Source organism: Oncorhynchus gorbuscha, linkage group LG09 (genome assembly GCF_021184085.1).
Source record: "Oncorhynchus gorbuscha isolate QuinsamMale2020 ecotype Even-year linkage group LG09, OgorEven_v1.0, whole genome shotgun sequence".
NCBI classification, from domain to species: Eukaryota; Metazoa; Chordata; class Actinopteri; order Salmoniformes; family Salmonidae; genus Oncorhynchus; species Oncorhynchus gorbuscha.
The window spans coordinates 37,667,412-37,693,220 of record NC_060181.1 but is presented as its reverse complement, the minus strand read 5'-3'; the positions used below and the strand labels follow the sequence as shown (position 1 = coordinate 37,693,220).

General features: G+C 43.2%; 2 protein-coding genes across 2 annotated transcripts; both read left to right on the top strand.

Moving 5' to 3' along the window:
- The first annotated feature begins 825 nt into the window (after window positions 1-825).
- LOC124043509 (zinc finger protein 239-like) lies at window positions 826-6,575 on the top strand. The gene is made up of 2 exons (XM_046362181.1): window positions 826-1,151; window positions 4,382-6,575. Exons 1-2 carry the CDS (start codon window positions 965-967, stop codon window positions 5,251-5,253), a joined length of 1,059 nt encoding a protein of 352 aa, XP_046218137.1. The 5' UTR covers window positions 826-964; the 3' UTR covers window positions 5,254-6,575.
- Window positions 6,576-10,009: 3,434 nt separating this feature from the next.
- Window positions 10,010-25,719, top strand: LOC124043508 (ATPase family AAA domain-containing protein 2-like). Its single transcript, XM_046362180.1, is given in 29 exon segments — window positions 10,010-10,385; window positions 10,633-10,727; window positions 11,007-11,056; window positions 11,269-11,365; window positions 11,741-11,816; window positions 13,012-13,090; window positions 13,175-13,315; window positions 16,140-16,257; window positions 16,683-16,775; window positions 17,381-17,489; window positions 17,627-17,742; window positions 18,036-18,210; window positions 18,445-18,533; window positions 18,640-18,787; window positions 18,789-18,800; window positions 18,932-19,022; window positions 19,227-19,294; window positions 19,296-19,542; window positions 19,761-19,878; window positions 20,011-20,197; window positions 20,462-20,647; window positions 20,851-20,986; window positions 21,104-21,300; window positions 21,620-21,779; window positions 22,100-22,222; window positions 22,856-22,996; window positions 24,554-24,678; window positions 24,875-25,003; window positions 25,207-25,719. Coding segments are annotated over 29 exon segments (3,456 nt in total). The 5' UTR covers window positions 10,010-10,268; the 3' UTR covers window positions 25,240-25,719.
- The last annotated feature ends 90 nt before the right edge of the window (window positions 25,720-25,809 follow it).

The following is a 25,809-nucleotide window of genomic DNA, read 5'->3' as shown; positions in this document are numbered from 1 at the left end:
AGAACTGGGTCCGGGAGATAAATCATTAAGCTGTGGTGACTGCAGATAAAGCTTCAATCAGAATGGGAACCTAACCCAACATATACGGACTCACACAAGAGAAAAAACATTTAGCTGTGGTGACTGCTGAAAACGCTTCAATCACAAGGGGCATCTGACGATACTGACTCACACAACATTAGCCAATGAACAATTCCTGGTCGAATGTTTTGGAATGTCTCTCCGGGTGATGAGAAAATGGTCAGACTGATGTTATTGATAACATTAAAGAATATTATATACATTGCAGAAGAGGTATCATTGTATTTGTTTAAGAGTATTTATCTTCCATTTTCACCTGATGCTGCTCATTCATGATATACAATAGACACCAGTAAAGTGCAAACTATTTTTATATGCATGTGCACTGCAGTTGTTCAGTCCCAATTAGATTACATTCATTTGAATTCCTTCTGATAAACATCCATTCATTATTAAAGTTCATGCAAAAAAAGTATCATCCTCAATATCCTACATTTTAAAAACACAATACAACCACATGTGGATACAATGCATTTAAAATGATTGAGGATGACACAATAACAAACGTATTTCCATTTTGGCCCTCTTGATGAAAACACAATATTATATCATAAAAACAAAATACATCATCTCATCAATAGGGAGGTACCATAACTTTTTTGTTGCCTGTTCTCTCTTAAAGCATTCATCCCCCTGTTAAAGTATGACTTTTTGCCCCCTATGGAGTAGCAAAACCCGATCCACCCGGGGCGCCAACTTTTGTTTCTGGGTACGCCATACCCACTCATAAGAACATAAGAAGAAGACAACACCGGATGTAGAACGGGGAGAGCAAGTAAACATATATATTACATTCCTTCTTCGTAGACGAATTCTAGTTATTTAAAACCAGAGATTGAGATTCTTTTGACAATAATAATTCCGCTACTACAAGTCTACAAAAATGTATAAATTACAGTCTTTGAATTCGTTTCTTTCTGAGTGTTTAACGGCGGCGGCAGTGGAGATTTTGGGGGCAATTGAGAAAGTAGTAGCTGAGTACCAGGAGGAGATATCCCGATCTAAAGAGGAGATTGATAGTCTACGGAGACAGCTAAGGATTACACCGGAGATAAAACTATGTATAACAGGTTTGTGTGTATATCTCACCTACTCAATTAATATACTGTAATAGTGATGAACATTTCAACGTTTTAGTTTAACTTGAACCATGCATGATTATTTTGTCGCTGTCGCGAAATTCATGTGTAATCTATGGAACGCCGTTTGGATCTTTGCGTGTCAAAAAAGATACGCGTTAAATAAGCTTTTCATTTGACACGTCAAATAATACGATTCTATTATAGAATGTTGTGTGTCATGAATCTACACGTGCAAGCCAAGCGCCACCACTACTATCAGTAGCACTGTCAAACTGTACCAAAAAAGTCTGCAAACAAGCACACACCGGCCACGAACATTTTACAATACCGCGTTGGTAATACGGCATTATTTGTTCGACCGCAATTTCTAGCTAGCTAGCTTGCTTTAGCTTGGTACCTAGCTAGCACCAATACAACCAGTCTGAAAACAATTACAAGTAGAAACTGCAGTCATTTTCATCATTCTTAGCAATGATTTAGGAATCCTTATGAGTAAGTATTGGCTAGGTAGCCACTTGTTGTTCGCCTATTGAAATTGAACCCTGTTGCCCAAAGCTAAGGTTATAAGCAGGTTGGGCCAGTAACCGAAAGGTTGCAAGATCGAATCCCCGAGCTGACAAGGTAAAAATCTGCCGTTCTGCTCCTGAACAAGGCAGTTAACCCACGGTTCCTAGGCCATCATTCTAAATAAGAATTTGTTCTTAACTGACTAGCCTAGTTAAATAAAGGATAAATAACAGCCAGCTAGCTTCATCTGGCTAGTGAGGCTAGACCGGACAAGGCTGTGAAGCTAGCCACAATAAAGATGAGGCACAAGAGTCGAATTTGCCGATTGCCTTCAAAATAAAAGTCCCCATTTGAAGTGATGCAGAAGGTGGTCATGCCGTATTTAAGAAGATCATAAGAAGATCGACGACATCCGATCCTCGTTTGCTAAGTCAAACAACACCGCTGGTTCTGCTCACACTGCCCTACCCTGTGCTCTGACCTCTTTCTCCCCTCTCTCTCCAGATGAAATCTCGCGTCTTGTGACGGCCGGCCGCCCAACAACCTGCCCGCTCGACCCTATCCCCTCCTCTCTTCTCCAGACCATTTCCGGAGACCTTCTCCCTTACCTCACCTCGCTCATCAACTTATCCCTGACCGCTGGCTACGTCCCTTCCGTCTTCAAGAGAGCGAGAGTTGCACCCCTTCTGAAAAAACCTACACTCGATCCCTCCGATGTCAACAACTACAGACCAGTATCCCTTCTTTCTTTTCTCTCCAAAACTCTTGAACGTGCCGTCCTTGGTCAGCTCTCCGCTATCTCTCTCAGAATGACCTTCTTGATCCAAATCAGTCAGGTTTCAAGACTAGTCATTCAACTGAGACTGCTCTTCTCTGTATCACGGAGGCGCTCCGCACCGCTAAAGCTAACTCTCTCTCCTCTGCTCTCATCCTTCTAGACCTATCGGCTGCCTTCGATACTGTGAACCATCAGATCCTCCTCTCCACCCTCTCCGAGTTGGGCATCTCCGGCGCGGCCCACGCTTGGATTGCGTCCTACCTGACAGGTCGCTCCTACCAGGTGGCGTGGCGAGAATCTGTCTCCTCACCACGCGCTCTCACCACTGGTGTCCCCAGGGCTCTGTTCTAGGCCCTCTCCTATTCTCGCTATACACCAAGTCACTTGGCTCTGTCATAACCTCACATGGTCTCTCCTATCATTGCTATGCAGACGACACACAATTAATCTTCTCCTTTCCCCTTCTGATGACCAGGTGGCGAATCGCATCTCTGCATGTCTGGCAGACATATCAGTGTGGATGACGGATCACCACCTCAAGCTGAACTTCGGCAAGACGGAGCTGCTCTTCCTCCCGGGGAAGGACTGCCCGTTCCATGATCTCGCCATCACGGTTGACAACTCCATTGTGTCCTCCTCCCAGAGCGCTAAGAACCTTGGCGTGATCCTGGACAACAAACTGTCGTTCTCAACTAACATCAAGGCGGTGGCCCGTTCCTGTAGGTTCATGCTCTACAACATCCGCAGAGTACGACCCTGCCTCACACAGGAAGCGGCGCAGGTCCTAATCCAGGCACTTGTCATCTCCCGTCTGGATTACTGCAACTCGCTGTTGGCTGGGCTCCCTGCCTGTGCCATTAAACCCCTACAACTCATCCAGAACGCCGCAGCCCATCTAGTGTTCAACCTTCCCAAGTTCTCTCACGTCACCCCGCTCCTCCGCTCTCTCCACTGGCTTCCAGTTGAAGCTCGCATCCGCTACAAGACCATGGTGCTTGCCTACGGAGCTGTGAGGGGAACGGCACCTCAGTACCTCCAGGCTCTGATCAGGCCCTACACCCAAATAAGGGCACTGCGTTCATCCACCTCTGGCCTGCTCGCCTCCCTACCACTGAGGAAGTACAGTTCCCGCTCAGCTCAGTCAAAACTGTTCGCTGCTCTGGCTCCCCAATGGTGGAACAAACTCCCTCACGACGCCAGGACAGCGGAGTCAATCACCACCTTCCGGAGACACCTGAAACCCCACCTCTTTAAGGAATACCTAGGATAGGATAAAGTAGTCCTTCTCACCCCCCTTAAAATACTTAGATGCACTATTGTAAAGTGGTTGTTCCACTGGATGTCATAAGGTGAATGCACCAATTTGTAAGTCGCTCTGGATAAGAGCGTCTGCTAAATGACTTAAATGTAAATGTAATGTATTTAGACTAGATCATGTTAAACAAGGTTGGAATGTGAAGTAATGAAATGGGGTATCAGTCTACTGGTGGTCCCGCCACCATTACTCAAATAATAACTGTTTTATAAATTAGGGTTATTTTAGATGATGACACCTACCTATATAGTTAACTAGATTATGTCGCTTTGCTATGTTTTTGGGGAAGAACATTGTTTGCACCTATCAGCTAGCTAGCTTTTTTTTTATGACCAACACTGTAGGTGCGCGAGACAACTTTACCAGCACAATAGCACACGTATCGATGAATCGTTGTGACATATGAAATACGTGTGATATTGTTATCAATGTGTAATAACTACGTAAAAAATGTTTGAACGCGTTAATGTATTATGTGAAGTGCAGTCATATTCACGTCCTGATTGATCAACGCACGTATAGTATTCTTGTTTTTGACACGCAAAGACCAAACGGCGTTCCATAGTAACCATGCTTGTCTGCGACTGTCTCTCTTCCCCCCCCCCCCCCCCCCCCCAGACTCCCAGCAGCTCTCTCTACCTGTCTCTGAAGAGGTTCCATTTGAGCAACAACACTGTGAGCAGGAGGAACCAGGGCCATCACAGATTAAAGAGGAAAAGGAGGAAGTCAGGACCAGCCAGGAGGAAGAGCAGTTTCAAGGACTGGAGGGTAATACCATAGAGTTTATATTTAGTGGTCCCTGTGTGAAAAGGGAATGGGATCATGAGGCCTTAAGCCGCAGCTCAACTGTAATTAGTGACCAAGTAAATAGACCACCATTGGATCCCAAACCACCATTGGGGGCACACTGTTCTGAACTCAGCACCATGTCTACAAAATCTCACTACTGCGGCAAAGTATTTTCTCTGAAAGCTGACCTTCAGAGGCATGTGACTCTCGCCAGGGAGAGACCCATTGAATGCCCCTACAACGCCACATGTAAACTGAAGGCCCATGTCCCACTCTGTCACGGTGGGAAACCCTGCCCTGTTTGTGGCAAGACCTTTAAAAACAAAGACCATCTATCCCAGCACATGAGGATTCATACACAGGACAGGCCATTTAGCTGTGGTGACTGCGGAAAAGGTTTCTATAGCAAGGGGCTGCTGAACGTGCATATACAGACTCATAAAGGAGAGAAACCATTCATCTGTGGATACTGCGGGAAAAGCTTCTATCAGAAGGGGAATCTAAACCAACATTTACGGACTCACACAGGAGAGAAACCATTTAGCTGTGGTATCTGCGGAAAAAACTTCAGTCGAAAAACGCATCTGAACAGGCATATCCTGACTCACACAGGTGAGAAACGGCATGGCTGTTCTGTGTGTGGTAGAAGATTCGCTGAGAATGCTGACCTGCTGAAGCATGTGGATAAAGTCCACAAATAACAAAACCAGGATCAAAACCGAATGGAGAAAGACAACCAGGACACAGGCATCTATCAGAAGATGGGAATAAAAAAGGCAGGATATGGACAACACCAAACTGGATCCTTCATGCTGTAGGTTTCAAATGAATAGACCTACCCCATTGAAACATTAGCCAATTAACAATTAGGTTGTTTGTTTTGGAATGTATCAGTCAGGGTGAAGAGAACATTTTCAGACTGTTTATACATTAAAACATTGAACTTTCCAGAAAATGGTTTGCTTGAATTTGAGTATTTATCTTGACCCAATGGTCCATTCTGTCCTAATGCTGCTCATCCATGATATTGTAGCGATATATTGTAGTTGGAATACTTTTGCGGTGAAACTGCCACGTCCGTTGGTTATATGACAACAGATGTTACTTCAATGACTAACACTGCTTTTTTTTTCTTTCTCTGATATCGTTGCACACTTGACTGATGACAGAACAGCAGAGTATTTTACCACGATGTTAAATAAATAAACAAAACAATAACAACTGTGCCTGGAGCAACCAGTGGCGCTGTTTCACCTTTCGCGGATCTCAGCTTTAACCCAACACATAGCAACCTCTTGGGACCTCTTGGTGTAACAGTTAAGGTGTTGGCTTATCATTTCATTGTGTAGCAAAGGCTCTGTCCCTTTAACTGTACACTCCTGTGTGTGCACCTTCTATGTATTATGTATTGTAATGGAAATTGTTTACCATTTGAAAAACCAAACATAGCAAAGGGAACAAAACAGGGAGGGACCTATCTAAATGTGTCCAATGAACTCTTGTTTTTGTTGCAAAATGTTTTCAGTTTGTAGTAAACGAATCGGCTTAATGAATACACCCCTGTGTTTCTTTGTCTTTTGCTTCAGTGGCAAAGGAATGTTGCCACTGAGGATATTGTTTGGCTATGCATTGAAATGACCTAATTATAAAATTATGGTGGATATATTTTGTAAATGTTTTGGAGTTAATTATTGTTTAAGAAGTATGAGAATTATGTCTAATAGGTTTTATATAATGATGATGAATCTCACTGCAATTATGTAATGTTGAAGTCATTATTATGATTATTATGATTTGGATACTGGTTCTGAAATGTGTTGGAAATAATGATGTTTATGACTAATAATTGTTATGATATTAATATATGATAATGGGGCGGCAGAGTAGCCTAGTGGTTAGAGCGTTGGACTAGTAACCGGAAGGTTGCAAGTTCAAACCCCCGAGCTGACAAGGTACAAATCTGTCGTTCTGCCCCTGAACAGGCAGTTAACCCACTGTTCCTAGGCCGTCAATGAAAATATGAATTTGTTCTTAACTGACTTGCCTAGTTAAATAAAGGTAAAATAAAAAAAATAATGTGAATTCTTTATGAAATAATTTTAAATATGCTAATACACATTTTTTGGGTTTATATTTAGCAGATAAATCAATAAGGAAACAAGGCAAAAGTAAACATGCCATCCCCCAAGAATGATGCAGTGTGCACCTCATCTCTCCTGTCACATCCAACCTGGATCGGTATTTGTTTTTAATGCAGATGAGAGCACTGAATCAGTGTACCATGAGTTTTAATGCCCGGTGGGAGACGGCACATTATTCCCATTGAGTTAGGAACTAACCCCCCCCCACAGTGACCCGTGAATGCATTGTCTGCAGCATTCGGTCACATGACAGCTCGATCAGTTGTTAGATTTCCGGCATGTCAACTAAGCCAGGATCACAGTCAAACATTTTGCTGATCAGATTTTGTGGATTCGGTCACTCATCTGTATAATTGTTTGGTATTTCTCCTGCATGCTTGCGTTCAGTTTGTTCAGTTTCCCAAATATGCCTGTTACATAGGCAAGGAGACACATTTTATTTTCATTACACAGAAAGTCAACAGTCTGTTTTTTTGTTGTTATTCGCAATAGATGTAAAAAAAGAACAACAGCTCCTCTCTCAATTGAAAAACTATTTTCAACACTCCCCCTCGATAATCACCAAGCCTCGGTGTGAAATAGAACATTGTCATGTTATGATTAAATATCTCCACATCAGTGGCGGTCAGTGCCTTTTAAGATGAGGGAGGACAGTTTATTTTTCTTCATGAACATGGCCTTATTTATATTACAGCATATTGTATTATTTATTTAACCAGGAAAATATTTCATTCATATTCCATTCACCTAGTTCAATGTAACAGCGATGGGTTTAGGCTACTATATAATTCTTCTAATTTTACCTATACTAATCATGAGGTTGATACAACCTAGCCTATGAATGAACGTTTATAATGTACAGTACCAGTCAAAAGTTTGGACACCTCCTCATTCAAGGGTTTTTCTTTATTTTTACTATTTTCTAAATTGTAGAATAATAGTGAAGACATCAAAATGGTACTGTAGGTGCACACAGGTCAATACACATTCAATACCGCCTTGCATACTTTTGCCTGCATCTAGCTGATATAGGGTGTAATCATTAGTCCAACACTTGCAAATTAGAGTTTCTCTATTGGACAAAATCATGTATGTTTATCACTGTTATGTTCCGTTTTAAGATTTATTTTCAACAGAATAGGCAGAATGAATACACCCCTGATCAAACGTAAACACAGTTAATTTTCATAACAGCCATGTTGTATTCCTTCTCGCATCTATGTGCTCTACTCCTCTCACCTTTTCCCTTCGTTGCTTGTGGACGTCAATGCACAACACATCAGCTGTATGTGACCAGGCGAGACAACCTTTCCAAGTCAAACCATATCATAAAGTAACGACATAGTCAACATAGCTAATAGAACTAATGCATTAGTAAACCTGCTACAATCATGCAGTAACGTTACTGTACAGTCAGTAAGCAGTTTAGCTCTTACACAGGCGGGCCCCGGGGTAAATACATTTTTAAACCCGAAAGCATACCTTGACTTGCAAGAGTTCCAGTGTTGTTGGATAGTCATAGACAGCTAGCTGATATAGCATCCCTCTGTTTGAGTAGGCTAAACTAGCTAGCTGCATTTGCTAGCTAAGTGAAACTGTAAGTGAGGGAAAAAACACACTATTGCTTGTCCATTTTGGAAGAAATTAATTTGTTCAAAACTGTTCAACTTTTGTCTTTTTCTCTCTGAGTCAACTACACTATCTTACTATATTCATTCTCTGATCCTTTGATTGGGTTGGCAACATGTCAGTTCATGCTGCAAGAGCTCTGATAGGTTGGAGGACGTCCTCCGGAAGTTGTCATAATTACTGTGTAAGTCTGTAGAAGTGGGTGAGAACCATGAGCCTCCTAGGTTTTATATTGAAGTCAATGTAGCCAGAGGAAGACGAAAGCGAGCTGTCTTCTGGCTACACCATGGTGCTACCCTACAGAGTGCTGTTGGGACTACTGTAGACCATTGTATAATAGTATGTTTTAATCAATGATTTGGTGAGGTGATTTTATTTAGTATAGTTTTATCTAAAAAGGAGAACTTTTTTTATGTTTTACCAAAATGTTTTGTTGTAAATTATTGGTCCTTCTCTGAGGAGCCTCCACTGCTCTACATAGTTTTGCGAACAGTGGTTTAGCCTACAATCGAAGTTACCTGCTGCATATCTCAGAGTTCTGCGCTCAGCTCTTTTGCTGCCAGTTGCACTCGGTCCATTATAGCTCAGTAGGTGTATCATACAATGCGTCCATATGGCAGAAGGAAACGCATTCATAACTAGAGTGCAGAGGCCTGCCCGTCATCCTGATCTCAGGGCGCTCTGGTTGAATTTGAACTTAGATTTGAATCATTTTAATTGTGGTTTTTAAGGTTAAGCACATTACAATGATTGAGAGACAAAGATGATATTACAATATAACTTTTTTTACCAGGATTGTGGAATATCTCCGACCCCATTTTCATATCCAGCGACCCCCCCCCCATAGTTTAGGAACCATTGAGCTAGCTAGTCTGCCTCGCTAATGTTAGCTCAACTTAACTACTGAATGGATGCTCTTCGTCTGTTCTGGTCAACTCCTCATTGGTGGATGGTGTCCTGGGCAGAAAGACCTTCTCTCTTTTGTGCTGTTTATTGAGAACTTGTCATACCACACAGACTGACTTGTCTAGTTAAATAAAGGTCACTTTTTTATGTCTCAACTAAAAGTGAAAGTCACCCAGTAAAATACTATTTGAGTAAAAGTCTAAAACTATTTGGTTTTAAATATACTTAAGTATCAAAAGTAAATGGAATTGCTCAAATGTACTTAATTATCAAAAGTAAAAGTATTAATAATTTTAAATTCCCTATATTAAGCAAACAACTGTTTTTCTTTTATTGATGGATAGCCAGGGGTACACTCCAATACTCAGACATCATTTACAAAGAATTTGTGTATAATGAATCTGCCAGACCAGAGGCAGTAGGGATGACCAGTGATGTTCTCTTGAAAAGTGTGTGAATTGGACCATTTTTCTGGCAAAATGTAAGTACTTTTGGGTGTCAGGGAAAATGTATGGAGTAAAAAGTACATTATTTTATTTAGGAATTTAGTGAAGTAAAAGTTGGCAGAAATATAAAAAGTAAAGTACAGATACCCCCCAAAACTACTTGAGTAGTACTTCAAAGTATTTTTACTAAAGTACTTCACACCACTGGCAATTATTAGTCCAGTTGGACGTTTGCAACTAAAACGAGAGTTTCTATTGGACAAATTCAGGTCAGTCCCTCCCCGTTTCGTTCAGTTTGCTTCCATTTAAAAACATTTTGCAAGGGAATCCCCATATATCCTTTCCACCCCAGGCGATGTTAAACGAACGCAGCCAGGCATACGGTTTGTGACGTGGATGGTGCCAGAATGCTGTGTTTTGAAATTATACACGCACAGTAGTTTTGACATCTCAAATTTGCTAGAAGGTCGTTAACAATCTGCAATTATATGGAGATGGATAGATCGATACATACCATTGTTAACATTGCAATTGTGAATAATTGACCGTAGTATTAGCTAGTAAACTCATTAAACGCGCAGTTTATTCAACACGATGGTGATCATACATAGCATTTCGGAAGCACACCAATCAACACTTCAGTCTTCACAACCAGACGCCGACGTTCCATCCCAGCAGACTTCATGGAGAAAGTCCGCAAGCTTGACTAACGTGAGTTGAACAAATGACAGTCAGTGTGTGAACAGACGTTCTACGGTGTCCTCTGTGCAAACGGCAATCTGTAAATAAGGTCACGGAATGTTTAAAATCTTAATTGTAGGTTAGCTATGCAGAACATTTCTAAATTTTGTCAAAACAAACGTAATTTATATTCAACAGATGGAAGACAATTGATTGTCAATGCCTTCAAAGGTTGACCAATACATCTTTATTTGAGTTCTGCTGTTCGCTTTCTCAGGGATATATTGGTCAGAATGATCGGCATATTATCCTCTTGGAAGAGCTAAATGGACAAACACCAGAGAATGGGAGACCTGTCAAGAAGATAACAAGGTAACTCAGTTCTCAATAGTTAAATATTGATTGGTAGGCTAATGCTTCTATTCATAAACCAGATATAAAGTCCAGATGCGTCTTTGTCAGGAGTCAGTAGCATGGGTACCAGTCTGTTTATCTAACTTTCCACTCCTTGTAGGCCTACTCTGTGTATTTGCTGAATTACAGGGAGTGGAATGTTAACTAAACATAATGTTTCCCAGGCTAAGTTTTGATTCAGATACCATCAAGCATTCTTATGATATTTTACTGTTATTTTTAAAAATTCCTTCACAGGAAATCACCCAGGTTTCAGGTCAACGAGGCCTGTGAAGATGACCAAACTGGTCAGCCTAAAGCATGTTTCACATCATGATGCAAACAAGATCTTTCCTAGAACATCCATTTAGACATGCACGTCATGACACACACAACTACAAAACACTTTTTACGAGGATGTCACACAATTTACTCTATTTAAATAATCATTCTCATGCACAGACTCATTTACCTACATGAAATTGTGGATGACATGAATTGTTTTGAATACCTGTTCCAGAGGGGTCTCCTAGACCAGAAGGACCCCGTGGGGTTGTGCGACGCAGCACCAGAACCACCAGATACCAACAGTCCATGATTTACTGCCTCATCCCTAAGTAAGGACGGTCACCACATAACCCTGACCCCCCCCCCCCCCCCATGTGTCCTTGCTCCACAGTCTCTTGTGTACTTCCCCAGTAGAGTGTGTAACATGGGAATAGTCCTAATACAGGGAGTATTTTAAAATATTTTTTTATTGAACCTTTAACTAGGCAAGTCAGTGAAGAACAATTTGTGAGGGTTATGTGAGGGTTATTACAGATGTCAGACATGTTGGTTATTATAGGCTTATTACTAATTCCTCTACTTCTGCCCCAAAATTATAAGTACACCATTTTAATTCTTATTGCATTGGGACCCAAAACCTCCATGAAATCATGCTAAAGAAAGATACTATCAGAAGTTCTATTGTTACTTGTTTTTCTCCATAGCGCTGCTGAGGCAGTCCTCCACAAGATTGATGACATGAATAAGATGCGCTGCCACTTGAAAAACTCAGAACAAACAGTGAGGCTTTTTCCAGTTCGTAAAATATAATTTTGTCATTCAGCCATCCACAAAGACTGGGATGAAATACAATAAAGGGCTATATTTATGCCGTATAATTAGCTAATAATAAGAAACCATTAATTGACATGCTCCCCCTTTGAGATTGGCATTGAAGACTCACACTAACTCTACCCAAACACAAGGGCTTGTTGCACTGTAGAATTTGTTTACATAATAACAGGCCACTTTTTCTAGGCTCTATATCTTCTGCTGCCACACACAATCTCTTATCAGGCCATTGTAAGGGTGTTGCACCCATCTGTGGTCCACCACCCTCTATCTCTCTCGTGCTCTCTCTCTGCCCTCAGCAGCCACATTTACATTACATTTAAGTCATTTAGCAGACGCTCTTATCCAGAGCGACTTACAAATTGGTGCATTCACCTTATGACATCCAGTGGAACAGCCACTTTACAATAGTGCAATAGTGCAGCCCTCTGTGCTGTGTATTTAGGAACCAAATTCACACTGTTGTCATATTGTTGCCTCATTCACCAGCAGCTGACTGAAACTCTACACGGTGTCAAAAGCGTTCCACAGGGATGCTGGCCCATGTTGACTCCAATGTTTCCCATAGTTGTGTCAAGTTGTCTGGATGTCCTTTGGGTGGTGGACCATTCTTGATAAATGCAGGAAACTGTTAAGTGTGAAAACCCCAGCAACGTTGCAGTTCTTAACAAACCGGTGTGCCTAATACCTACTACCATACCTCGTTCAAAGGCACTTACATTTTTTATCTTGCCCATTCACCCTCTGAATGGCACACATACACAATCCGTGTCACATTTGTCTCAAGAGCTTAAAAACTCTTCTTTAACCTGTCTCCTCCCTTTCATCTACACAGATTTTTGAAGTGGATTTAATAAGTGACATTAGTAAGGGATCATAGCTTCCAGCTGGATTCACCTAGTCATTCTATGTCATGGAAAGAGCAGGTGTTCTTAATGTTTTTGTATATTCAGTGAACGTTCATTTGAATTTCACCAGATTAATCTTGAGATATGGGAAATAAGACTAGTGGAAGGAAATGACCAATAATACCTTTTGAGATTGAAGTCTCACTGAGATATGTGCCATTGTGTCATGCAGGCCACTGATGAAAGGAATTGGCAATACCATACCAGTTGTATCTATGAAGTTGTTTGAATTTCAGAGGATCTCTTCTAATGCCCAGCGGAAGAAGACCACTGATTGTCCAACTGTAAAAGCAGTTTCCAAACAAGAAACGGAAGGTCTGTTTCTATTGTAGTTTAGGTCAAAGTCATGTTTGACCATAACATGAATTCATTAACTTTTGATCCAATACCTATTTCCAGAGTACTCTGGTGACGATGGTGAGGAGGATGACGATGATGAGGACGACGGAGATGAGGAGCACGATGAAGACGGCAATAACAGCAAGCGCTATGAACCTCGACAGAAAAAAGCAGTGCTTCGCTACCAGGACCCTCTGGATGGTGATTACTCTTTGCTGAACTAGTCTTCTGAAAAATGTTCTCCATCATTTACTTAACTATTCATCTCAGTTAATGAGCATAGCAGGGTCGTTCCACCAATTCCTTTTGGGAAGTTGGTCCAAAAAAACAATCAACTTTCTTTAATCTAATTGAAACATTCTGTCATAAAGAGCACGTGTTCAACTACTTCATTAAAAAAAAAACATGTTTCCCCATCTCAAGAGGTTAAATGAAAAGATTACTATCATAAGTGCCAAATATAGTAGCAGGGTTGACCGTAAAGGGTTGACGATTTCTTCTTAGCTCAACCATGACTCTCCCTTTTTCACCCCCCAAAAATGAAATGAAAACATTTCTAGCCTATCTGTCTATGGGTAACAGGCTTGACGTGTTTTCCATCACAAAGCACCAGCAAATGGTCCAAAAGAGTAGAACAAGCTTTTACACTAGGGTTTGACTATTCAATGTTCAATTTCTTTCAAAAATATGTTTTAAGGAATTGTTTCACATAACAGGTTTGACCTTACAATGAGGGAAAGATGTCAATTAATCACATTAAATAGATAATACTCTTCAGAAATGACTTTGTCAAAGCAACAACATAACTAGGGCTGTCCAATTATGGTGAAAACTTGGAGGAATTCTGGGGTTGAGTTAGTTCAAATCTGCAGAGGGTGCACGGAGGGACATGCTGAGTTTGGGCACTTTAGCAAGTCTTTATATAAATAATCATATTAAATTCTCCATGTGGTCTTTATTGAAGGGCACTTCATTTAATATAACAGGCTTTTAATATTCAATATTGGTGCACAATTTCTACTTAAAATATCAAAAGGAACCCATTTCGTGGAAGAATGCCGCAGTGCTGATTGGGATCAGGTCCCCAGTCCATGTTATTCATGATGATCTCGTATATAATAATAAGAGTCTACCGCACACCCAAAACCAATTAGTAAAGGGTGCTGGAGGCAAAATATGAAACTGGAAAAACAGGAAAATGTCTATGCACACCTCAAGTCCGATACAAATGTATTTTAATAGTAGGTAAGCCTTTTATCAGTCAACCTTCATCAGAGCATAGCTCCACAAAATATTCTGATCTAAAAAGCAAAACATTCCCCCCCCCCACCTTTATTTAACCAGGTAGGCTAGTTGAGAACAAGTTCTCATTTACAACTGCAACCTGGCCAAGATAAAGCAAAACAGTGTGACACAGACAACAACACAGTTACACATGGAGTAAACAATAAACAAGCCAATAACACAATAAACAAGTCAATGACACAGTAGGAAAAAAATAAAGTCTATATACAGTGTGTGCAAAAGACATGAGGAGGTAGGCTATAAATAGGCCATAGGAGCGAATGATTACAATATAGCAGATTAACACTGGAGTGATAAATGAGCAGATGATGATGTGCAAGTATAGATACTGGTGTGAAAAAGAGCAGAAAAGTAAATAATATAAAAACAGTATGGGGATGAGGTAGGTAGATTGGGTGGACTAATTACAGATGGACTATGTACAGCTGCAGTGAAGGGTTAGCTGCTCAGATAGCTGATTTTTAAAGTTAGTGAGGGAAATAAAAGTCTCCAACTTCAACGATTTTTGCAATTCCTTCCAGTCACTGGCAGCAGAGAACTGGAAGGAAAGGCGGCCAAATGAGGTGTTGGCTAAAGGAAAGATCAGTGAGATATACCTGCTGGAACGTGTGCTACGGGTGGGTGTTGTTATCATGACCTGTGAACTGAGATAAGGCAGAGCTTTACCTAGCATGGACTTGTAGATGACCTGGAGTCAGTGGGTCTGGCGATGAATATGTAGCGAGTGCCAGCCGACTAGAGCATACAGGTCGCAGTGGTGGGTGGCATAAGGTGATTTGGTAACAAAATGAATGGCACTGTGATAGACTGCATCCAGTTTGCTGAGTAGAGTATTGGAAGCTATTTTGTAGATGACATCGCCGAAGTTGAGGACCGGTAGGATAGTCAGTTTTACTAGGGTAAGTTTGGCGGCGTGAGTGGAGGCTTTGTTGCGACGTAGAAAGCCGATTGTAGATTTGATTTTGAATTGGAGATGTTTAATATGAGTCTGGAAGGAGAGTTTACAGTCTAACCAGACACCTAGGTATTTGTAGTTGTCCACATATTCTAAGTCGGAACCGTCCAGGGTGTTGATGCTAGTCGGGCGGGCGGGTGCGGGCAGTGAACGGTTGAAGAGCATGCATTTGGTTTTTACTAGCGTTTAAGAGCAGTTGGAAGCCGCGGAAGGAGTGTTGTATGGCATTGAAGCTCGTTTGGAGGTTAGTTAGCACGGTGTCCAAGGAAGGGCCAGAAGCATACAGAATGGTGTCGTCTGCGTAGAGGTGGATCAGAGAATCGCCCGCAGCAAGAGCGACATCATTGATATATACAGAGAAAAGAGTCGGCCCAAGAATTTAACCCTGTGGTACCACCATAGAGACTGCCAGAGGTTCGGACAACGTGCCCTCCGATTTGACACACTGAACTCTGTCTGCAAAGTAGTTGGTGAACAAGGCGAGGCAGTCATTAGAAAAACCAAGGCTGTTGAGTCTGCCAATAAGAATACTGTGATTGACAGAGTCGAAAGCCTTGGCCAGTTCGAAGGAAGACGGCTGCACAGTACTGTCTTTTATCGATGGCGGTTATGATATCGTTTAGTACCTTGAGCGTGGCTGAGGTGTACCCGTGGCCAGCTCGGAAAACTGATCCTAGATCAGCACTCCCACTCTGAAATGATTGACTAGTGGCCAAGATCAGTGCTTATCATGATGTTATGCCTCTCTCACTGTTTCATCTGTAGAATCCAGGAAGCAGCCTCCCATGTTTTTCGACCGCCAGGCATCTTCCACTAGAGAGAGCTACCGCATCAGTGCCTCAGTGCCCAGGAGTGTCCACACCACCAGCCGAAGGAGTGGCAGGTCCATCCCACAGTACTGTACTTCACAGTACTGGCACTTTACCAATAGTCTTAGCCCGTACATTGGTTTCATAGTGTCCAGATATTTGTTTTGACACAAAAAAATCTTTGTTTTGACCAAAATATGTTGTAGGGTCCATTAATGCTGTGTTTCATGGGTTGGGTCCTTATAAATGGTTATGGTTTTATATATGACTATGGGCTATTATTGTAGGGTCTTGTCAATATATATTACTTTTCATTGTGATGGTTAATATTTTTCAAACAACAGGATTGGGTCATAGGCAGGTGAGTCTTTGGCACAATTTAAACAACTTAAGTCTCTCATTTGTTATTGGGAACTGACAACGTTGGGAGAGAGCAGTACAGTAAAGCAGTGAAGCTTTTTCCTTTCTCTGTCTCCTTATGGTTTGCTTTGACCCACAGGAGAAAGCATGCTTGGCACACCTACAAAGCCAGCTCCTCTGATGAGGAAGACTCCTCTGATGAGGAAGACACAGAGCAAGAAGCCAAGAACAGGTCAGTGAACATGTCACCATGAGCAAGCAATTTGACACACTTCAACAGTTTGACTTGTCCCTATAATGATAACATGTTTAATTTAGTTCACAGTTCAAATCTACCCTAGAAAGTAGTACTAAAGAAAGGAGAAAACTATGTTTTGTTACATATTACTTGATTGTTTTTTATATTTGTTTACTGATCATCTGTTATTTGCCATGGCATATTATCTTGGACACGATTGAATCATATTTAAAGGATAATGAACATGGGTGAGCAGAGCAATGATTCCCCATTCCTGAATGTTTTTGAACTGTGTCTATGACATCATGAGTGGTGGTGATCGATGATGTAATAATAATAGACGAAGGTTCCATCTGGGTTATTCTGGTGATATCTCCTTGGTGAGCTTCATTGGGTGCCAGACCTTTTGTAGTGAACACATGATGTTGCTCAAGAGTTTCTCTGTATGAGACTGACACCACGAACAGAACATCATTATTTGGATTTTAAAGCTAAATCTGTCCAATATTTCACACCAGTGGAATCCAGTGTGGTTTTGAGCTTCTGGTCAGAATAAGCTTGCCAAAGCCACAATCTCTTTCATTTGGAATCCCTCTCAGGTGTCTGCCGCTGAATTTGCGCAAAGAGGACATTTGGGGAATCCATAAGGACAGAATGAAGATGGGTGCGAGTCTTGCAGATGTCGACCCCATGGCGATTGACCAGTCGGTGAGCTCTAAACATCACAATTACATTATTTGAAGCCGTTTTAATCTCAAAAGTTGGTTTGCCTACATTATATGATCTTTAAGTTATCAGACTGCATCTCCTATGTAAAGATCCAACCCCCTCTCTTCCCTCCAAAGGTGTGCTTTGACACTGTTGGCGGTCTGACAAGCCACATTTCTGCCCTGAAGGAGATGGTAGTCTTCCCTCTGCTCTACCCAGAGGTGTTTGAGAAGTTCAGGATCCAGCCCCCAAGGTGAGAAATTGTTGAATAGCTAACATTTTTTGTTGGGTAACTTGCAGTTATTTTGACTATTGATTTATATTGCCTTTGGGGTAGCTTACCTTAATGACATTGTGAGGAATTAGCCAACAACAGGATGAGGAACTTACTTGGGTGAGCAGCTAGAATGGATCCTGTCAATGGACTGAAGCCCCACCCCACCCTAACTCTAATCACAACCTCATTCACTCTTCATTTCATTGGCTCTTGGATCCTTTGAGTCCTTTGCAAGGATCCATTCAAAGAAAATTCACTGTCTGTTGCAGGGGCTGCCTGTTCTACGGTCCCCCTGGTACGGGGAAGACTCTGGTGGCCAGAGCGCTGGCCAACGAGTGCAGCCAGGGGGAGAGGAAGGTGGCCTTCTTCATGAGGAAGGGGGCCGACTGCTTGAGCAAGTGGGTGGGAGAGTCGGAACGCCAGCTCAGGCTGCTCTTTGACCAGGTACAGTATAGTCCCTCATACAGCACACTAAAGATCATTAATATAGTTATCACTGGTGCATTCAGTCTTAGTGAGACCATTGAGTCTAGTATTTGCCTATCAGCATTTCCTGCTCAAGTCACTATTGGTCTCTTGTTGTGAAATGGGTGGCTGGCTATACTGTGTTTGACGGTCATGTCTATTATATAGGGACATACTTGCATTGATAGGACGATTCATTATTTGTACCCACAGGCCTACCAGATGCGGCCAGCCATTATCTTCTTTGACGAAATCGATGGGTTGGCTCCGGTTCGCTCCAGTCGTCAAGACCAGATCCACAGGTGAGACATTTCAGCCTCTCTCATTTCACTGATTACAGAGACTTACCATTGATTGTGCCTGCATACTAAACATTGTATACTCCCAACTCGTGGTTCCTTCCTGCAGTTCCATCGTGTCCACCCTGCTGGCACTAATGGATGGCCTGGATAGCCGAGGAGAGGTGGTGGTGATCGGCGCCACCAACCGACTGGACTCCATCGACCCCGCCCTCAGACGCCCCGGACGCTTCGACAGGGAGTTCCTCTTTGGCCTCCCCCGATCGCGAGGTAAGACTCATTTGAGTTAATATGTGTGCGTGCAAAACTGTGTCCATCCAAATCTTCCTTTGACTTGAGAGGCCAACATGCAGTTACTTTTTATTCGTGCACTTATCTTTCATTTCTGTCGACAACTTCAGTCCCGGAAAGATATCCTAAAGATTCACACCAGACAGTGGAATCCTACACCGTCCGATCCTTTCCTGGAAGAGTTGGCTGATAAATGTGTCGGTAGGTGATTTAATGTATACCAAATCAACTCTAGCGTTGGGCAAGTCAAGATTGTACAATAATTGTAAGAAAAAAAACATGTTGTTTTGTTGTCTCATAATATTCAGACAGATCACCACAATTCATCTATCGATTTAATACAGTTCCACAGTCAATCTGACACATGCCACGTATTAACCACAACCTTCCCCTTATGCACCCCAGGCTACTGCGGCGCCGACATCAAGGCGGTGTGTGCCGAGGCGGCCCTGTGCGCGCTGCGCCGGCGCTACCCCCCAGATCTACGGCACGTCCCAGAAGCTCCTTCTGGACGTAGGCTCCATCAACATTAATAGCCGGGACTTTGTGGCCGCCATGAGGAAGATGGTGCCAGCCTCCCAGAGGGCTGTGTCGTCCCCTGCCAAGGCCCTGACCCCTGTGGTTACGCCCCTGCTGGGCCCCGCCCTCACTAACGTGCTGGACGCAGTGCAGAAGCTCTTCCCCCACGCCGAACAGGGCCTCAAGAGGAAGAGGGATGCAGGTGGGTCGGGTTAAGTTTTGTCTGAGAACTAAGTCACGGCCATTGTTATCTGGTCCCAGATTGATTTGTGCTGTCTTGCCGAATCCCATGGTCAATGTCATGCCAATGTTGGCTATACAACACAAACAGATGTGGGACCAAGCTAGGTCACTATTAGAGAGGATCATTGGTTAAGTTCAGTTGTTGCAATTACTTGATCAAGTTTTTCCTTTGATCAGATCTGACAGACAGCATTCTGGAGGATGAAATCATGTACAGTGGGGACGAGGGCCCCTCGTCCAATAATTCCATCACCAAACACACCACCACCAAAGGGAGCTTCCTCCATTTTGCCAGGTAAGATATAGCCTACCTGTCATTTGTAGATACGTTCTGCCTTGAAAGAAACACCCTATTCTCATTGTTTCCATTCATAATCACATCCATGAGTCTCCATTCACTTCACCTCTCCGCTCGCCTCTGTTTCAGGAGTGCGATCTGCCACCCCACCACCTACCGGCCCAGGCTGCTGCTGGCTGGGCGTCCCGGGGCGGGTCAGAGCTCCCACCTGGCCCCCGCCGTGCTCCATGCCCTGGAGAAGTTCCCCGTCTACACCCTGGACATGGCTGTGCTGTTTGGAGTCAGCTGTACCTCACCCGAGGAGGCCTGTGCACAGGTACTGGCTGGAACTAATGTAGCCTTTAGAAGTAAAATGTTAAAATGCACACCGACTTGCTACACTCATTTGTGGTGCAGAGAATTATAGCCCCAGAGTTGACTTCATTGTAGAAAGGCTAACTCCATCAAGCAAATAATTACTCAGTCAAATGCAGCGAGATGTCGGTGCAGTGCTGATAGTTTCAATCCCGACCTAAGTGCTAGGTTGGCAAGTGATACACAGTCATTGACCTCTTAGCCCCTCTCGCCCTGCCTGCCCCAGGTGTTCTGCGAGGCCAAGCGGACCTCCCCCAGCATAATGTACATCCCCCACATCCAGCAGTGGTGGGACACGGTGGGCTCAGCCCTCAAGGCCACCTTCCTCAGCCTGCTGCAAGACATCCCCTCCTTCTCCCCCATCATGCTGCTGGCCACCAGCAACGTGGCTCACCGCAACCTGGCCGACGAGGTAGGTCATATCTGGACCTCTCCCGCCATGCATTACACTACAAGTACTGTAGAGAAGTGATCCCTGGACCTTACTGGGCTACTCAACCCATGAGTAGATTCGTAACCACGTTCTTTTTTTTTACACTTCAGTAAATACTCTTTGTAGAGGTGAAGACCCTAAATAGTCACTGAGGTAACTATTCTACACTTTGTCTCTCTCAGATCCAGACTCTGTTCCGGATGGAGTACGGAGAGGTGCACTCTATCCAAATTCCCACCCAGCAGGAGAGAAGGAAGTTCTTTGAGAATCTCATCCTTAGCCAGACTGCCAAGGCACCCGCGTCCAAGAAGAAAGCCTGTACCTACTAGATATTTATGCCTTTTGATAATCACTTGGTATAATTGCTGTTTGTGTCCCATCTCCATTTTAACCCTCCTTCTTTACCCCCCTCTTCCTCCCCCTCCCCTGACTCAGTGATGCATGCCATGGAGGTGCTCCCCCTTGCCCCCCCTCCTCCCCCCAGGCAGATGAGTGAGAGGGAGCGTCTGCGTCTGGAGGAGCAGGAGGAGGACACACTCAGGGAACTGAGGCTGTTCCTGCGCAACGTCACCGAGCGCCTCTCCCAGGACAAACGCTTCAAGGCCTTCACTAAGCCTGTGGACATCGAAGAGGTAGGGAGAAAACACCTGGGGAAAAAGAGAGGAACAAGGAAGGAAAGAGGTGTTTTTGTGGTGTTGTAGTCCAGGGTGCTAGTCAAGATTACTCTAATGGAAGCTAAATGTTGACTGACCCAAACGTAGTCAATACTTAACTAGCAAGTCTGAATACAAGCACATGCATTCTAAGTGAGCTCTGGTCCCTTAGGGGAATACACTGTTGTCACCTCAGATTTCTGTAGCTTCGCTCCTTTACCGACGCTCTCATCCGAAACAACCAGAGTGGTAATTGTGTCCCCCATCTTATCAATGGTTTGTCTTCTTCTCTCACCAGGTTCCTGACTATATTAAGGTGATCAGGCATCCCATGGACCTCTCCACTGTACTGTCCAAGGTCGACCTCCACAAGTACGTGACTGTCAGGGAGTTTGTCAACGACGTGGACCTGATCTGGAAGAACGCCCTGGAGTACAACCCTGACAGTGACCCATCTGGTATACCTACAACCGTCTCCACCTCACTAAACCGAGTGCTGTTGTCGTTATTATTATTATTATATTATAACTGACGTGTAATTCTAGCCTGGTTCCAGATCTGTTTGCGCTGTCTTGCCAACAACCATAGGAGTTAGCAAGACATAACAAACAGATCTGGGACCAGGCTAATCTTACTCCAATATTATTTTTGTTCGGTATCTCTCTGAAGATATCTTTGTCCGTTCTCATTGTTCTGCTGCAGTTTAGTTGGTCCCATGGATGACGAGGCCCTCTACTGTGTACCTCTGTCATCAATGTCTCTCTCTTTGTGTTTCCAGATCGTCAGATTCGTCACCGGGCTTGTGCCCTGAAGGACACGACCCACGCCATCATCCGCGACGAACTAGACGAGGACTTTAACAGAACCTGTGAGCAGATCAGAGAGTCGCGCAACAAGAGAGGTAACTGCTGCTGCTTTATAACGTTGACATATTGCTGCGACTTGAACGCTGAAGTAGTGACCTAGCCTACATGATAAAACCTCTCGGTAACACTTTATTTGGATAGTCTGTAGTCCATCTGTAGATGCTCTGCAATCAGTAACATTTCAACTAACTATGTACTAACCCTAGCCCTAACCTAACCCTAAACTTAACCCTAACCTTAATCCTTACTCTAAATCTAACCGTACCGTAGCAAGCAGTTGCTTATCAACAGATAGTTTGTTGACAGTATGACCGTCTGTAGAGCATCTACAGATGGAAATCCGGTCTATCCAAATAAAGTGCGTGCAACCTGCCTCCAGTTGTTGTCTCTCTTGCCATGTTGTGTGTTTTGCCGTCCCCACAGGAGCCATTTTTGCCTTTTGGTAGGCTGTCATTGTAAATAAGAATTTGTTCTTAACTGACTTGCCTAGTTAAATAACCCCCAAAATGAAATAATGTGAGTTCAGCTAGCTATTGTATTAGTTTCAGTGTCTCGTGTCGGCTTCTTTAACTATTTGTCCAATGATTAGATGAACCCTCTCTTATTTTCCTTAAAACATCTTTGTTTTCTTTGACAATGCAAAACAACATGTTTATGTCTACTAACAGGGTGCACGTCCTCAAAGTTTGTCCCCTCCTACTACCAGACTTTGCCCAGAGAGGAAGGATTTGCCGAGTCCAAGAGGCTAGGCGGTAACACTGGCAAAGACGCCAGCACCCCGTTCACTGCCAACACCCCACGGCCCGCACGTAAGTCTCACCACTCTACTCCTTAACTGTTTAGGTTATTTGTTACAGAGCAGAGGAGCATCCAGTGGAAATGATGGTAGACACTGGTCAACCACCGAGGGACAGCACTCAGGATTGAGCTTTTTACTGCTTGATTTGCGGTACATAAGCAGTTATTATTATCAGTGTTTAAACGTTTAAGGGCAAAAAACTAATACCTCCCAGATGTGTTGCGAGTGATAGAAAGTGGAAGTGCCAAGGATCAGGACAGGAACAGAAGTAAGTGTAGCCACAGTGAAAGCAGAGGATTCTTTCCAGTTGAGTGAACCAGTCAAAAGACAAGACCAGAGTTAGAAAACCACGATGGCAGGCAAGAGCAGAAATTGAGAGCCAGGGAGGAGAGGAAGATGATATTCATTGATATAGAGAAGTATCTGTCTGTCTGTCCCGTTCTCTATCATGTTAAAGGACCTTCTCTTCTCTATTTAACTTTCCTAGCCTGTCCTCTAGCCCGTAAAAAGAAACCGCCCAAAACACAACGCGAAAGCAAATGGCGCTTCGGCGTCATAAAGAAGAAGAAAAAAGAAACCTACTTCTTCCTTTTCTTCGAACAAGGAGATCAAACTCAGGGGGGGGGAGGATGTGAGTGATGGCATAGAGGAGGGCGAAGAGAAACAAGCTAAGGCTTTGGAGACTATTCTAGAGAACGGCTGTGGAGACTCCCCTATGGAGTGTACCTCAGAGAAGACCACTAAGCCTGCTGAGAATGTGGAAGAGGCCTGTGTTGCAGAGCAGCCCACCACCACTCCCATCCCCAATGGAGACTGGCAACAGCGAGCTCCAGACCCCACAGACGACTCACACCAGCCAGGCCTCACACAGGTCCAATCTGGGATCCAAGCCAGTCCAGTGGTGGCAGTCAATGGAGTCAACCACCCAAGTCCAGTCCAGTCAACAACACCCCGCCAGAGGAGGTAGATCAGGGGGAGAAACACACCACAAAGACCAAAGAGCCTGTAAGGTTGGAGGATGACTGGGACATAGGTCTGTATTAGGGTCCCAGACCCGGGCAGCAAGCAAGCTACTTCTTCTGGCCTCAGGGAACAGCTCATTCAGTTTCACTGACCTTTGGCCTCTTGGGCTCCAGCTGTTGGGGAGCTCTAACTCAACACAGCACATCAGTTAAAGGGATACATCCATGGCTGCACTGATTTAAATACTCTGTAAGAGTGAGTTCCTTTGGTTGTAAATGTGTTCACCACAGCATGAGGGCCAATGAACGCATGCAAAAAGGTTGACTTTGTTGTAGAAAATCAAACTACATTAATAGTGCAAATGCTTGTAATTGTGTCTTCTGTGCCTTAGTTCTAGAATAGGAAACCATGCCGCCCTACTTAATGCTTGAGATCCAATGTTACTGGGTAGAAACCTCATTTGCATGTTAGGAGATATGCATATCAACACCAATAGCCCATTGTGTCAGCATTAGCCTGTTCAGCCAGCACTGATTAAAGGGACTTGAGCTTATCAGCTCCCCACCACACCCTCCTGATTGCTTCCTGTGTTTCCTTCCAACAGTGAGGCGTGTGACCCGTGCCACCAGGACTCTGGTGCAGCAGCAGCAGTTGATCGATGTGGACAGGGCCCTGGAGATCCTGACCCAGAAGACCCCTCAGCTGGTCGTGGACCACGACAAACTCAAGGTAACCTCCTGAACCATTTTTTTTTTTTTTTTTTTTTTTTTTTTAGAAGGTTAGGCCATGTTTCTTATAATGTAGTTGTATCAGAAGTACACCCAGAAAATTGGAGACCAGAAATATGGTCATGGCAAGTCACAGCCAAACACTTATTCATTCATCCTATATTCATACATTGATTTGTGTATCATTTATTGTCCAGGAATTGCTCAAAAGAGTTGTGTCCAAGACTGAGGGCTATGAGGTGCATCAGCTGGAGAAGCTGTATGCTCTGTTGTGTCAGAGCATCTACAGACACCGTCAGAACTTTGATAAGACAGAGCTCTTACAGGTATGTGGCTTACAACTTCTCCGTCTTTTACGTCACTTGTTGTAAGAAATATATTGAGTATGGAAACAAACCATTCCCTACGTTGAAATGTGTGCATAATTAGTTAACTGGTGTATGTGCATGTGAGTCACTTAAATTACTTAACATCCTGATAAGTGATTTATACTTTGACATACATTTTAATTTCCTTCCACTCATTTTAGGAAATGAAGAGAGAAATCGACAACTTTTCCTAACTTCTTCGCTTGATGTTTTCCTATTTTCCATATTGTAATAAAATGATGCATTTCAAGATTTTCAGTTTTTTTTTTTTACCTATTACAATGAGCCTAATCATGCATTACATTGGTCAGAAATGTAGTTACCATAATTTATAGTATTTCAGAGGCACGGACTTGAGTCAGAATTGACTTGAGACGTGTATATTTTTCTTACTTGTGACTGACTCTAACACAGTGTGTGTTTTTACGTATGCATTTGAAATATGTCTGAAATCACAGTCACACACAGTATGTGCGCATATGCACAGGTTCACTTCACGCTCTTACAGTGTGGGAGCCACGGGACCAAAACAGTGGAGAAGTTGAAACTTGTGCTTCAACACTCTTAGTGGGTCAATTTCTGCAACAACTATGCGGTTTACTTTCTGCATCTATGTCATATCACTGAGTCTACCTTTTTAATTGTATATTATTAAAGTATGTATATCTTTTGTATGAATTTTTGATTTCTTTATGGGGCAATTTTATCCTCCTTTTCCAACATTTCACAACATTATTATGGGCCTTTAGGATATTTGAGAAGGG